The sequence below is a fragment of the Hyaena hyaena genome, unplaced genomic scaffold (genome assembly GCF_003009895.1).
Source record: "Hyaena hyaena isolate Hyena2069 unplaced genomic scaffold, ASM300989v1 scaffold_590, whole genome shotgun sequence".
Taxonomy (NCBI): domain Eukaryota; kingdom Metazoa; phylum Chordata; class Mammalia; order Carnivora; family Hyaenidae; genus Hyaena; species Hyaena hyaena.
The window spans coordinates 586,509-602,075 of record NW_024081221.1 but is presented as its reverse complement, the minus strand read 5'-3'; the positions used below and the strand labels follow the sequence as shown (position 1 = coordinate 602,075).

The 15,567-nt window shown below is 37.6% G+C and overlaps 1 protein-coding gene across 1 annotated transcript in view; it reads left to right on the top strand.

Annotated features, from left to right (window-relative positions):
- GLCCI1 (glucocorticoid induced 1) overlaps nucleotides 1–15,567 on the top strand; it is a 110,768-nt gene that overhangs the window by 79,702 nt on the left and 15,499 nt on the right. Inside the window, exons 6-7 of the mRNA XM_039256830.1 lie at nucleotides 1,262–1,414; nucleotides 11,281–11,491. Coding sequence (XP_039112761.1) covers nucleotides 1,262–1,414; nucleotides 11,281–11,491 — 364 coding nt within the window. The remainder of the gene's footprint in view (nucleotides 1–1,261; nucleotides 1,415–11,280; nucleotides 11,492–15,567) is intronic.

Here is a 15,567-nt window from a genome sequence, read left to right as displayed (position 1 = left end):
GCAGTTTGATTACTGTGTGGCAAAAAAAAAAAAAAAAAAATACTGCCTCACACCATACACAAAAATAAATCGTGATAGGTTAAATATTTAAATATGAAAAACCATAAAAGTACTGAAAGAAAGGTATTTGATTTAAAATAAGCAGTAAACGTTATGACAAAGAGTTGCAACTTTAATATGAAAAAATCTCATGCGTCATAACAAAACACATTAGCTGCAGTGGCTCACAGATGGCAGAATCGCAGCCCTGAGTATAAGGAAATACTGTTCATATGTTAATCAGTGATTAGCAGTCTACCTCATTATGAATCATAGATGTCAACTTTAATCATTCAGAATAAGATAGAGACCATATATCATTTTTATTTTTACCTTGTTCATCTTTATTTTTCTCATTCCCTATCTGTAGTATAAGTCCCTTGAGCATCAAAAGGCTTGTCCTACTCTTACTCTTAACTATAGAGAACAAACTGATGGTCACCAGAGAGAAGTGGTGGGGGGATGGGTAAAGGGGATTAAGAGTACACGTATCTTAATGAGCACCAAGAAGTGTATAGAATTGTTGAAGCACAATATTGTACACCTGAAAGTAATACAACACTGTATGTTACCTATACTGGATTTAAAAAAAAAAAAAAAAAAAGCTTGTCTTAAACTTTAAGGTACCCTCTATGACAGCTGTGAGAGGTGGTTAATTTTTGAGAACTCCTCCAAGGGACTTTTGAAAAACAACCTTAAGGATGTTAATTGTATTACTGGACTTAACATGATACATTGTTGCCACGTTACTTAATAATCCAGAACATTTTCTTAAATGGTTGAGGAAATGGAAATGAAAAATACTGGAAGGTAATTTTAACAGTGAAGGAAACAAAGCTTTTAAACACACATGGAACTGTCCCATAAAGCCAAATGATACATTTAACTGACATGATTTCAACTATGTTTTCTTTTTTAGTAAAAACAGCAAAGGGAAAAAATTAAACTGTGCAGAAGGTTCTGTCTGCCATCCTACCAAAAAAGTTGTGTACATTATGCTACTAAACCTTTACAGTACATAAAGTTTTATTTTGGCTCTGGACCTACCTTACTTTAGAACCCACATTTCTGTGTGTGTATCTGGATATATAGTATATTTGAAATATTGAGAACACTCTGCTCATTGAGTTTCCATTTTCAGATTTACCATGGTTTTGAGTTCTCAATTTCTCAATTTTTTTTCCACAAATAATTTGACCCCACCTTCTCTTATATTTTGTAGGCTACTGGATCAAGATCAGTCCCTATGCCACTGTCAAATATATCAGTGCCAAAATCGTCAGTTTCACGTGTGCCCTGCAATGTAGAAGGAATAAGTCCTGAATTAGAAAAGGTATTCATTAAAGAAAATAATGGAAAGGAGGAAGTGTCCAAGGTAAGGTTAAATGGGATGTTTGAATCTTTTTTCTTCTTTAGTATTCAGAACTGTCTCAATAGTCCTTTTTTTGGTAACTGCTTTATTAGCTATGATTCACATACCATACAGTTTACCAATGTAATGTGTACAACTCAGTGGGTTTTTTTTTTTTTTTTAGCATATTCACAGTTGTGCAACCATCACCACAGTCATTTTACAGCATTTTCATCACCCCAGGAAGAAACTCCATGTCCTTTAGTAACCATCCCTCATTTCCTTTCAATGTCCCCAGCGGTAGGCAACCACTAATCTAGTTTCTCTGTCTGCAGATTTGCCTGTTCTAGACATTTCTTGTAAATGGAATCATAACAACATGTGGCCTTTTGTAACTGGTTTTTTTCATTTAGCGTAATGTTTTTAAGGTTCACCCAAGTTGTAACATTTACCAGTATTTAATTCCTTTTTATTGCCAAATACCCAATTGTATGAATATTATTCACCTAGTCATCAGTTGATGAACATTGTCTGGTTTCTACTTTTTAGCTATTATGAATAATGTTGCTATGAAATTCATATACAAGATTTCACATGAACGTGTTTTCCCTTCTCCTGTGAAATTGTGGAATTGTTGTGGAATTGCTGGTATGGTAGCTCTTTGTTTAACCTTTTGAGAAACTGCCAGACTGTTGTCCAAAGTGGCTGCGCTTACACTGTTTTACATTCTGCACAACACCATTTACATGTATGAAGGTTCCAATTTCTCCATCTTTACCCATGCTTATAATTCTGTCTTTTTTATTATAGCCATCCTGGTAGATGTGAAATGGCATCTCACCATGGGGTTGCTCTGCATTTTCTGAAGGCTAATGACATTCAAGACATTAAGCATCTTTTCATGTGCTATTGGCCATTTGTATACCTCTTTTGGAAAAATGTCTGTTTAGATCACTTATAATCATAAAACTGGCTTATTTTGCCTTTTACTATTGGGTTATAGAAATTCTTTATAAAGTTTTGTTTTATTTTCTAGATAAAATTTCTTAATAGGCGTACGATTTGAAAATATCTCCCATCCTGTGGGTTGTCTCTTCACTTTTTATTTGCTTGATGATGTCCTTTGAAGGACATTTTCAATTTTGATAAAGTTTGATTTATTGTTTTTCTTTTGTTATTTGTATATTTGGTGTCATATTTAAGAAACGATTACCTCAATCTAAGGTTACAGTAATATTTTTGTTTTCTTCTAAGAGTTTTTAATTTTAGCTTTCTCTATGGTTAGGTCTTTGAACCATTTTGAATTCAGCAAAAATGCTTTTTAAATTACTTCTGTCCCAGAAAATCTGGGCACTACTGCATATGAACCTATATTTGACCACATTTTATTTTATTTTTTTTTTTTTTTTTCATTTATTTATTTTTTTATTTTTTTTACAAATAGTTTATTGTCAAATTAGTTTCCACATAACACTCAGTGCTCATCCCCAAAGTGCCCTCCTCCATGCCCATCCCCCCCTCCCCCCCACATCCCTCAGTCCTCAGTTTTTGTCAGCATTCAAGAGTCTCTCATGGTTTGCCTCTCTCCCTTTCCCCCACCATTTCCGCCCTTCTTCTCCCCCTTGGTCCTCCGTCAAGTTCCTCCTAATCCTCCTATACGTGCAAACATATGGTATTTGTCCTTCTCTGCCTGACTTATTTCGCTCAGCATAACACCCTCAAGGTCCATCCATGTTGCTACACATGGCCAGATTTCATTGTTTCTCATTGCCATGTAGTATTCCATGGTATAGATAAACCACATCTTCTTGATCCATTCGTCTGTTGATGGACACTTAGGCTCTTTCCATGTTTTAGCTATTGTGGAGAGTGCTGCTATGAACATTGGGGTACATGTGCTCCTATGCCTCAGCATTTCTGTATCCCTTGGGTAAATTCCTAGCAGTGCTATTGCTGGGTCATAAGGGAGTTCTATTGTTAGTTTCCTGAGGAACCTCCACACTGTTTTCCAGAGGGGCTGTACCAGTTTACATTCCCACCAACAGTGCAGGAGGGTGCCCGTTTCTCCACATCCTCGCCAGCATCTAGAGTTCTCTGATTTGCTCATTTTAGCCACTCTGACTGGCGTGAGGTGGTATCTCAGTGTGGTTTTGATTTGTATTTCCCTGATGAGGAGGGATGCTGAGCATCGTTTCATGTGTCTGTTGGCCATCTGGATGTCCTCTTTGGAGAAGTGTCTGTTCATGTCTTCTGCCCATTTCTTCACTGGGTTGTTTGTTTTTCGGGCGTGGAGTTTGGTGAGTTCCTTATAGATTCTGGATATTAACCCTTTATCTGATATGTCATTTGCAACTATCTTTTCCCATTCCGTTGGTTGCCTATTAATTTTCTGGGTTGTTTCCTTGGCTGTGCAGAAGCTTTTAATCTTGATGAGGTCCCAACAGTTTATTTTTGCTCTCGATTCCCTTGCTTTTGGGGATGTGTCAAGTAAGAAGTTGCTGCGGTGGAGGTCAAGGAGGTTGTTTCCTGCTTTCTCCTCTAGGGTGTTGATAGTTTCCTGTCTCACGTTCAGGTCCTTTATCCATTTTGAGTTGATTTTTGTGCATGGTGTGAGAAAATGATCTAGTTTCATTCTTCTGCATGTTGCTGTCCAGTTCTCCCAACACCATCTGTTAAAAAGGCTGTCTTTTTTCCATTGGATATTCTTTCCTGCTTTGTCAAAGATCAGTTGGCTGTATACTTTTGGGTCCACTTCTGAGTTCTCAATTCTGTTCCATTGGTCTATGTGTCTGTTTTTGTGCCAATACCATACTGTCTTGAGGATGACAGCTTTGTAGTAGAGGCTGAAGTCTGGGATGGTGATACCTCCCGTTTTGGTTTTATTTTTCAGTATTACTTTGGCTATTCGGGGTCTTTTGTGGTTCCATACAAATTTTTGGATAGTTTGTTCTAGTTTTGAGAAGTATGCTGGTGCAATTTTGATTGGAATTGCATTGAATGTGTAGAGTGCTTTAGGTAGTAATGACATCTTAACTATATTTATTCTTCCTATCCATGAGCATGGAATGTTTTTCCATTTCTTTGTGTCTTCTTCAATTTCCTTCATAAGTTTTCTATAGTTTTCATCATACAGATCTCTTGTATCCTTGGTTAGGTTTATTCCGAGGTATTTTATGGTTTTTTGTGCAATTGTGAATGGGATCAGTTTCTTGATTTCTCTTTCTGTTGCTTCATTATTGGTGTATAAAAATGCAACCGATTTCTGTACGTTGATTTTGTACCCTGCAACTTGGCTGAATTCTTGGATCAGTTCTAGTAGGCTTCTGGTGGAGTCTGTCGGGTTTTCTATGTAGAGTATCATGTCATCTGCGAAGAGTGAAAGTTTGACTTCCTCTTTGCCAATTCTGATGCCTTTGATTTCCTTTTGTTGTCTGATGGCTGATGCTAGGACTTCCAGCACTATGTTAAACAACAGTGGTGAGAGTGGACATCCCTGTCGTGTTCCTGATCTCAGGGGGAAAGCTCTCAGTTTTTCCCCGTTGAGGATGATGTTAGCTGAAGGCTTCTCATAGATGGCTTTGATGATGTTTAAGTAGGTTCCTTCTATCCCAACTTTCTCGAGAGTCTTTATTAAGAAGGGATGCTGTATTTTGTCAAATGCTTTTTCTGCATCTATTGACAGGATCATATGGTTTTTATCTTTTCTTTTATTGATATGATGGATCACATTGATTGATTTGCGAATGTTGAACCAGCCCTGTAACCCAGGAATGAATCCCACTTGATCTTGGTGGATGATTCTTTTGATATGCTGCTGGATTCGATTTGCAAGGATCTTGTTGAGAATTTTTGCATCCGTATTCATCAAGGATATTGGCCTATAGTTCTCTTTTTTTGTTGGATCTCTGTCTGGCTTGGGAATCAGAGTGATGCTGGCTTCATAAAATGAGTCCGGGAGTTTTCCTTCGACTTCTATTTTTTGGAATAGCTTGAGAAGAATTGGGATTAATTCTGTTTTAAATGTCTGGTAGAATTCCCCAGGGAAACCATCAGGTCCAGGGCTCTTATTTGTTGGGAGATTTTTGATCACTGATTCGATTTCTTCACTCGTTATGGGTCTGTTCAGGTTTTCTATTTCTTCCCGTGTGAATTTTGGTAGTGAGTGTGTGTTTAGGAATTTGTCCATTTCTTCTAAGTTGTCCAATTTGTTGGCATATAATTTTTCATAGTATTCCCTGATAATTGCTTGTATTTCTGAGGGGTTGGTTGTAATAAGTCCATTTTCATTCATAATTTTGTCTATTTGGGTGCTCTCTCTTTTCTTTTTGATAAGCCTGGCTAGAGGTTTGTCAATTTTGTTTACTTTTTCAAAAAACCAACTCTTGGTTTCATTGATCTGTTCAATTGTTTCTTTGGTCTCTATGTTGTTTATTTCTGCTCTAATTTTTACTATTTCTCTTCTTCTACTGGGTTTAGGGCGTTCTTGTTGCTCTGCCTCTAGCTCCTTTAGGTGAGCTGTTAGATTTTGGACTTGTGCTTTTTCTAATCTCTTGAAATAGGCCTGGAGAGCAATGTACTTTCCTCTTAGGACTGCCTTGGCCGCATCCCATAGATTTTGAATTGTTGTGTTTTCATTTTCATTTGTTTCCATATATTTTTTAATTTCCTCTCTAATTGCCTGATTGGCCCATTCATTCTTTAGAAGGGTGTTCTTTAACCTCCATGTTTTTGGCGGTTTTCCAGACTTCTTCCTGTAATTGATTTCAAGTTTCAAAGCATTGTGATCTGACAGTGTGCATGGTATGATCTCTATTCTTTTATATTTATTGAGGGCTGCTTTATGTCCCAGTATGTGATCTATCTTGGAGAATGTGCCATGCGCACTTGAGAAGAAAGTAAATTCCCTGGCCTCAGGATGTAAAGTTCTAAATATATCCGTCAGATCCATCTGGTCCAATGTGTCTTTCAAGTCCATTATTTCTTTAGTGATTTTCTGTCTGGTTGACCTATCCATTGCTGTAAGCGGAGTATTAAAGTCCCCTGCTATTAGCACATTCTTATCTATAAGCTTGTTTCTGTTTGTGATTAATTGTTTTAGATATTTAGGTGCTCCCATATTCGGTGCGTAGACATTTATGATTGTTAGTTCTTCCTGATGGATGGACCCTGTAATTATTATGTAGTGCCCTTCTTCATCTCTTGTGATTGTCTTTAATTTAAAGTCCAGTTTGTCTGATATAAGTATCGCTACTCCGGCTTTCTTTTGATTTCCTGTAGCATGATATATATTTCTCCATCCCCTTACTTTTAATCTGAAGGTATCTTCCCGTCTAAAATGAGTTTCTTGTAGACAGCATATTGATGGATTTTGTTTTTTAATCCATTCTGCTACCCTATGTCTTTTGATTGGAGCATTCAGCCCATTTACATTCAGTGTTATTATTGAAATATGTGGGTTTAGAGTCTTTGTATCTTTTGTAGGGTTCATGTTTGTGGTGGTGTCTCTGGTATCTTTGTTCCTTGCAACCTTTCCTTCAGAGCATCCCCCTCAGGATTTCTTGTAGGGCTGGCTTCGTGGTGACAAATTCTTTCAATTTCTGTTTATTTGGAAAGGTTTTTATCTCTCCTTCTATTTTGAATGACAGGCTTGCTGGATAGAGGATTCTTGGCTGCATATTTTTACTGTTCATCACATTGAAGATTTCCTGCCATTCCTTTCTAGCCTGCCAAGTTTCAGTAGATAGGTCTGTCACCACTCTGATAGGTTTCCCTTTGTATGTTAGGGCCCTTTTCTCCCTAGCTGCTTTCAAAATTCTCTCTTTGTCCTTGTATTTGGCCATTTTCACTATGATATGTCGTGCAGAAGATCGATTCAGGTTACGTCTGAGGGGAGTCCTCTGAGCCTCTTGTACTTCCACATTTACTTCCTTCCCCAGGTCGGGGAAGTTCTCTGCTATAATTTGTTCCAGGACTCCTTCAGCACCTTTCCCTCTCTCTTCCTCTTCTGGGATTCCTATGATACGGATATTGTTGCGTTTGACCGTATCGCTGAGCTCTCGAATTCTTCTTTCCTGTTCCTGCATCAGTTTGTATTTGACCACATTTTAAATGCATACTCGACAAAAGAAAGCATTAAAGTAGCCTTTGACTTAATTACCCCTGTGATTTTTTGGAGGGAACCCAAATAATGACTTAATTTATGTCAACTATGTATCTGATTCCTTTAAATAATGTGCAGGTTTTAAAACTGATTTAATTTCAAAAGCCAGTCTAATATTATATTTATAAAATTAAAAAGTAAAACTTTCTTTCACCTCTCAGTATTGCTTAGCAGATATGAGCATTATGCATAATTTCTTATATAGTCCTTTTGGTGTGTGTGTGTGTGTGTGTTCTAATAGGTAGTGAATCATTGTATGAATGCACCATAATTTAGAAGTAAGTGCCCTTTTGATGAGCATTTAGATTAACTTTCAGTTTTTGTCCTCTCAAACAGTGCTTTAGGAAACATTGTATACTCCTGCAAACAATTTCCTAGCAGTAAAATTGGTGGGTCAGACCATTTGTATGTTTAAATTTTGATGAATATTTCTAAAATTATCCTCCCAAAAAATTGTGTCATTTTACTCTTCCTAGATGTTTTATATTAAATTTTTATATTTATCATACCATAAAGAAGCTTTTTGGAAATTATGCCATCCCTTAGCTCTTCATCATTAAAATGTTTTCTTTATACATTAAGTAATGTTTAAAAAGTATTAATGTAAGGAGGTAAATTGGTCTAATTCTTTGAAGATGAAAGAATCAGTCACAGATTTGCTGATTCCTTAAGAACGTCAAAGCAAAACTGTACTAGAATATAAAACAACATAATCTCAAGAAAACAAAAACACTAATTCAAAAGGGTGCATGCATGCCTTTGTTTTTTGCAGCATTATTTATAATAGTCTAGATATTGAAGCAACCTAAATGTCCATTGATAGATGAAGAAGATGTGGTTTGTGTGTATTTAATATGTATAAATTTAATCTATAAAATGTATGAAAAGTATACATGAATACAGTGCGCACACACATACTGAAATGTTACTCAGCCATAAAAAAGCATGAGATCTTGCCATTTATGAGCATGTAAATGGACCTAGAGACTATTACACTATGTGAAATAAGTCAGAAAAGGACAAATACCATATAATTTCACCTATTTAAAAACAAAACAAATGAACACACAGGCCCACAAATACAAACTGGTGGTTGCCAGAGGGGAGAGGGTAGGAGGATGAGCAAAAAGGGTGAAGCGGGGTGGGAGGTGGAGGCTTCCAGTTATGGAATGAGTAAGTCACAGGAATGAAAGGTACAGCATGGGCAGTGTAGTCAGTGGTTACTGTAATGATGTTGTACGATGACAGAGGGTAGCTGGATGCGTGGTGATCATTGCATAATGTATAGACTTGTCCATTCGCTGTCTTGTATGCCTGAAACTAATGTACATTGTGTGTCAGCTATACTTAAATAAACAAGTAAAATTTTATATAGTTCTGCTTTTAAATAAGTCGTATTCTATTTTCACAGTAGCCATTTCAGAATGACTCTAGGGTGACCTACGCACTTATAACTAAAATACTAATTTTTAGAATTTCTTAGATTGATGATTACGTGTGCCTCAGGGTTTTAATATACAAAATGTTACCGTTAGTGAGCCTGACAAGAACTAAAGAAAACTATCCTATTTAAGTATATCAGTGTTGTAAGCTTTTATATTTCCCATTGTTATTTTGTGTAAATAGTAAATTTTAAAAATCGGTTTGTTCTCGTAATTCTTGTATTCTGCCTCACAACAAAAGTTGGTTGAGGAGATTGTTACATATTACCCAGTTATAGATTAAGGAATGGGAATACAGAAAGATTGTGTTTATCAAATAGGACATGAATAAAAGATAACTCAAATTCTTAATTTTTTTTAAAATTACAGATTTATACAGCATTTTTTTACTGGTTACCAATACTGACACTTTCATTAAAGTAACATTGTCCTTGACAAATATCTATATTTTAAGAAATAATTCTGTCATGAAGCCCTCAAATATAATTTTGATAATGACCTTTTCTCATGGGTTACCCTGAGAACTTCACACATCTGATACTGCTGTACAATTTTGTTCAAAAACACCTGTGCCAATGGTTTATTCTTTGTTCATTCTAACATTTAGTGCAGAGTTGTAATTAAAATCTAAATTTATTTAAATGAAAGAAAAAAATTTAAATGAAGTAACATTTTCTTAACGTTTGACCAAGGAAGTTAATATTCCTTTGGGAATATTTCTTTCTTTTAATTGGAAAGTTTTACTTTTTAATTTATTTACGAAGTGAACCAATATTTACATCATTGAATTTTCTCTTTATAGTAGGGTAGTCATTGTCAGCATGCTGTAGTTTTGGTTTAACAGCATTGTATAGATAAATGAAGTTTTTATTTCAGTAGTTAATGGTTTCAGCCTTCACTTAACTTGATTGTTATAAAAAAATTGATACGTTTTGAATCTTGCCTCATTTTATCATACTCCCATTTTCCCTCTGACAGTGTTTCTAAAAACTCTGAAATGACAAAGCTCAGAGTAAAAGCAGTACATGGTAAAAATAAGTTGTAAATAAACTGAGTGTGTATTTGTTTTTTTTTTCTTAGCATTGCAGTCTTGCCTATGTAAGAGTATTTTAAGTGACTAATGTGTAGAATTTTACTTGTTGACCTTACTTCGTTAGAACACATATTAGGAAAATGGAGTAAGATTTCCTTTACAGCAGAAGCAGAGTATGGGGCACCTGGGTGGCTCAGCTGGCTAAGTGTTCGACTTTGGTACAGGTCATGATCTCACCTTTGTGAGTTCGAGTCCCGCGTTGGGCTCTGTGCTGACAACTCAGAGCTTGGAGCCCGCTTTGGATTCTGTGTCTCCCTCCCTCTCTGCCCCTCCGCTACTCATGCTCTGTCTCTGTCCCCCCCCCCCGCCCCCCCAAAAAACCCCAAAAAAACAAAAACCCACAAACAGAGGAGTCCACTGTGACTGCCATTTAATTAGTGTGACATCAGAAGCACTAAGCTATAAGCTCTTTATTTGTAAAGACCCTGAAATAATGAACTCTAAGGTCTTTTCAGGTCTAAAACATATGTTTCTGTGATTATAGTTGCATTTCTATTTCTTATTTTTGCCACTCAGAACTAACATGTTAGATAGAACCAGGCAAAATTATGAATAGTGCTACTTAGAGGGATACCATAACAGTAGAATTGTTTTGAGTTGTGTTAACATCCTTTGTTCAATAGTAATAGAATAAATCTCTTTTAGAAATTTGGGGTAATTTGTGAAGGAAATGGAAAACACAGTTCTGTTCCTGATCTCTAAAAAGTTGAAATAAAGAACGGACGAACAGAAATATCTATACTTGTGAATATGAGATTTTACTTTTCTTACCAGCAAGTCAGAGTAATTTCTTGCACAGTGTGATAACATTAGTCAGCAAATGTGTGTTGGTTGTCTGCTCTGTACCAGACACCATGGTGGGCACTGGGGATACTGTGTTTAAACAAGGCCCCTACACTTGAGGGGGATTCTGGGAAGTGCTAACCTATGAATACATCCAGAGGGCTATGGAATTTGTAAGACAATTTATCCTTAATTTTGAGGCTATACTCCTTCAGCATTTGAAATAAATTTTTCCTTCAGTCAAGGCAATGTGCAGAAATTAAGCTCTCGTACAAGACTGGTCTCACTCCCTAAAGAAGCAATTATGGTGAGCTAGCCGTGGAATGTACAGACGAGGGCAGTGCCGTGTGCTTCTGCATGAATCAAGGGTGTGTACTTTCACTCATGCATGTGACGGTGGTCTCTCTTCCAGCCTTTGGAGATCCCAGACGGCCGAAGGGCCCCACTCCCCGCTCACTACCGGAGCAGCAGCACCCGCAGCATTGACACACAGACCCCCTCCGTACAGGAGCGCAGCAGTAGCTGCAGCAGCCATTCTCCGTGTGTGTCTCCCTTCTGCCCCCCGGAATCCCAGGATGGGAGCCCTTGCTCCACAGAAGATTTACTCTATGATCGTGATAAAGGTGAGAATGAAATCACCCACTTAGATAGAGGGTTTGTCATAGGGCCTTGCTCATTCTACTTTCTTTGTCTTAGACCATTTACATCCCCTTTTTTTTTCTTGTGTGGGATGGTGGGATTGTAAAGGATTGGCTGATCTAGGTTTGTTCATTGGTTTCCCGTACCCCCTTCTCTGTGACTTGCACAAACATCTTCCATAAATGTGTCAGAGAAGCACAGCGCGTGGTTCTGAGGGCTAACAAAAGCTCTAAGCTCTAAGATGGAGTGTGTACAACTTTACATCCTATAACACGCAGGCTTTTTTCTTGGTATCGTCCAGAGCTATATTGATGGTTATGGTAGAGTTTATATTTCTGATGCCTAAAGTTCGGTTTTGTAATCAGATTGACTCAGGAGGAGGTCATTTCTTAGATGTTCTGTTGGAAGGATGGGTATATTTTTAATCAAGTAGATAAAGTTAAATAAGTACCTACAAGGTATCAGGGGATGTCCTGGTATGTAGATGAATTACTAACATCGATAAGAGAACAGAACCACTGAGATTTCTTGATACTTGTCAGGCCTCCTGTTTTAGCCCCAGGTTCTCCTGTCCTTGTATCAGGCACTTGGCTACCACTTACTGTGTCCTTGCAGTTTCTGGCCCGCTCAGACCTAGACACTGAAGGCAACAAAGAGTGCCCAGGCTCTACCTTCCTAGTTACTTTCAAAGAAACACTGAACTTATTTTATGACACACGTATTGCTTCTCACCATGGAGAAATACACGAGAGGTGGCAAAAATTTTAAAACTTAAATAGGCAGGGGCGCCTGGATGGCTCAGTTGGTTGAGCATCCGACTTCCACTCAGGTCATGATCTCGTGAGTTCGAGCCTGGCATTGAGCTCTGTGCTGACAGCTCACAGCCTGGCGCCTGCTTCAGATTCTTTCTGTGTGTCTCTGCACCGCCCCTGCTTGCTCTCTCTGTCTCTCTCAAGTATAAAATTTTTTTAAAAATTTAAAAAAGTAAAGTTTACAGAATCTTCTAGGATTTTTGTGGTCCTTGTCCTGATTTGATTGTTACTCCCCTTAATTTGTTTTATTTTGAGTTATTATTACATTTAAATGGCCATATTTTAAGTGCTCAGCCCGGTGAATTTTTACATATGTATATGTTCATGAAACTACTACCTAGATCAAGATACAGAACATTTTTAGCATCCCAGAAGGCTCCCTCGGGCCCCCTTCCCCTCTCCATCTGGAGGTAACCACTGTTGTGGTTACATCGCCATAATTTAGTTTTTCCGTGTTACTGTATTTTACAGAAATGGAGTGGTGCATGTGTATTCTCGTTTCTTCTGGCTTCTTTGACTCATCACTATGCCTGACTCTCTGCGGAGGTGTTAAATAGAAGTTACTTTGGACTTTGTCTTCTGCTTTTATTTCTGTGGTGGATCTCAGCAGTTCTCCACTTTCTTTTCACCCTTCCATTATTGAAAAGCCTTCTGAACTCCCTTTCTCCATAAGGGATCTATTGAAGATAGTACTTTAGGCATCTCTTTGCTTCAAGTGGGAAGTCTCCCACTTTGTAGAATGTCAGACTGCGAAACTTTTATTTCACTGAGGCATCGTACTGGAGCAAACACCTTTAGTCACATCCTCGCAACATTTACTATGGATGTTTCATGGTACAACAAACAAGAAAACAAACGCCTTGCTTCTAGTAGGAGTATTTGTTTTGAAGGTAACTGCAAATTGTAAAGAATAGTAATTTGTTTTAGGCTATGCAGGTGGTAAATGGCAAAACAGGTCCATCTGCTTGATTCCCAAACATGTATTCTGTGTTTATTTTTTCAGTAGAAAGGATAAGTGTGGTTCAGGTTGACCACTGTTGCTCTTTATTAGCACCTGTAGTTGGGTGAAAATGAAAAGTAAAAATAGCAGTAATAATAAGGCTAGGAAATTAATTCTAGAGTTCTGTTTTCTTCTTTCTAAGTTTAATATTGTGGATAATTGAGAGACACTGAACCAAAAAGGAGTTACGTTAGTAAGATGATAAGTGAGTTCCATTTTAGTTAACTGTGAGATTGCCTTTAGGGCCACTGAATGACAGTATTCAATGAGGCAGATAAATATATGGTTTCTGCAGTTCAGAAGAGATCCTCACTTAGATCCTAAGTTTAAAATATACACTGTTTTTACATACAACATAGAACATATGTAAGTTTAAGGTATACAGTGTAATGATTTGATATTTGTATATGTTAGCAAAATGTTTACCAAATAAGGTTAGTTAACATATCGTTGACCTCATGTAACTACCTTTTTTTTGTTATGGCGAGAACATCAAAGTTTTACTCTCATAGCAACTTTGAAGTATACAGTCAGTAGTATTAACTGTAATCACCATGCCGTACCTTAGATCCCCAGAACTGATTCCCTTATAACTGAAAGTTTGTCATCTTCCTATATCCTCGGCCCCTAGCAACCACTGTCCTACTCTCTGTTTCTAGAAGTTTGATGTTTTTAAGATTCCACATACAAGTGAGATCGTACACTATTTTTCTCTGACTTATTTCACTTACTCTAATGCCTTTAAGGTCCATTCATGCTCTGGCAAATGGTAGGATTTCATTTTTTATGGCTGAATAACATTCCTTTCTGTGCGCTTTGCGTTTTCTTTATCCATTTATCTGTTAATGGCCACTTAGGTTATTTCCATGTTTGAGCTATTATGAATAGTGCTGCAATGAACATGGGAATACAGGTGTCTCTTCAAGAGTATAATAATCTGAATTCTAACCATTTCTTAGATAAGTTAGACCTTTTTTCTAAGACTTTTCCTTTTTTTGTATATTTTCCTCTCTGTCTTTGTATTCTTTCATATCAGATATCTGCCTGCATAACACACATGTCTTTTTTTCTTATGTTCCTCTTGATGGTGGTGGTTTGTTTTAATGTAAACTGAGAACACTCGTCTGGACCATCTCTAAGGCCAAGAATTTTTTTTCCTAATAATTACAAAAATATACCTTAGTAAAACGGTAATAATACCTACCTCTTATCATTATTTGGGTTATTAAGATAGTAAAGTGCTTAGCACAACTACTGGTCCATAGTAAACAGTAAATTGTGCTGGGTATGGCTAATAGTGACTTTTTAAAAAACTGTCTGCAGAGGGGCGCCTGGGTGGCTCAGTCGGTTAAGCATCCGACTTCAGCTCAGGTCATGATCTCACTGTTCTGTGGGTTCGAGCCCCACGTCAGGCTCTGAGCTGAAAGCTCAGATTTCGGATTCTGTGTCTCCCCCTCTCTCTGACCCTCCCCTGCTCATGCTCTATCTCTCTCTCAAAAATAATTAAAACATTAAAAAATTTTTTTAAAAACCTCTGTAGAAATGATGGAGATCTTAGAATCATTTTAGACATGTTTTGTTTTCTCTTTTTTTCTTAAATAGTTTTTTGTCAAGTTGGTTTCCATATAACACCTAGTGCTCATCTCCACAAGTGCCCTCCCCCATGCTCATCACTCCCCTTCCCCCTGCCCCCCCATCAGCCCTCAGTTTTTTCTCAGCATTCAAGAGTCTCTCATGGTTTGCCTCCCCCTCCCCAACTATTTTTCCCCTTCTCCTCCCCCAGAGTCCTTCTTTTAAGTTCCTCCTAATCCACTGATATGTGCAAACATACAGTATCTGTCCTTCTCTGCCTGACTTACTTCGCTCAGCATAACACCGTCTAGTTCCATTTGTGTTGCTACACATGGTGATTTCATTCTTTCTCATTGCCATGTAGGATTCCATTGTATAAATACACCACATCTTCTTGATCCATTCATCAGTTGATGGACATTTAGGCTCTTTCCATGTTTTGGCTATTGTTGAGAGTGCTGCTATGAACATTGGGGTCGATGTGCTCCTATGCATCAGCACTCCTGTATCCCTTGCGTAAATTCCTAGCAGTGCTACTGCTGGGTCATAGGGGAGTTCTATTGTTAATTTTTTGAGGAACCTCCATCCATACTGTTTTCCAGAGGAGCTGCACCAACTTACATTCCCACCACCAGTGTAGGAGGATGCTCATTTCTCCACATCCTTGCCAGCATCT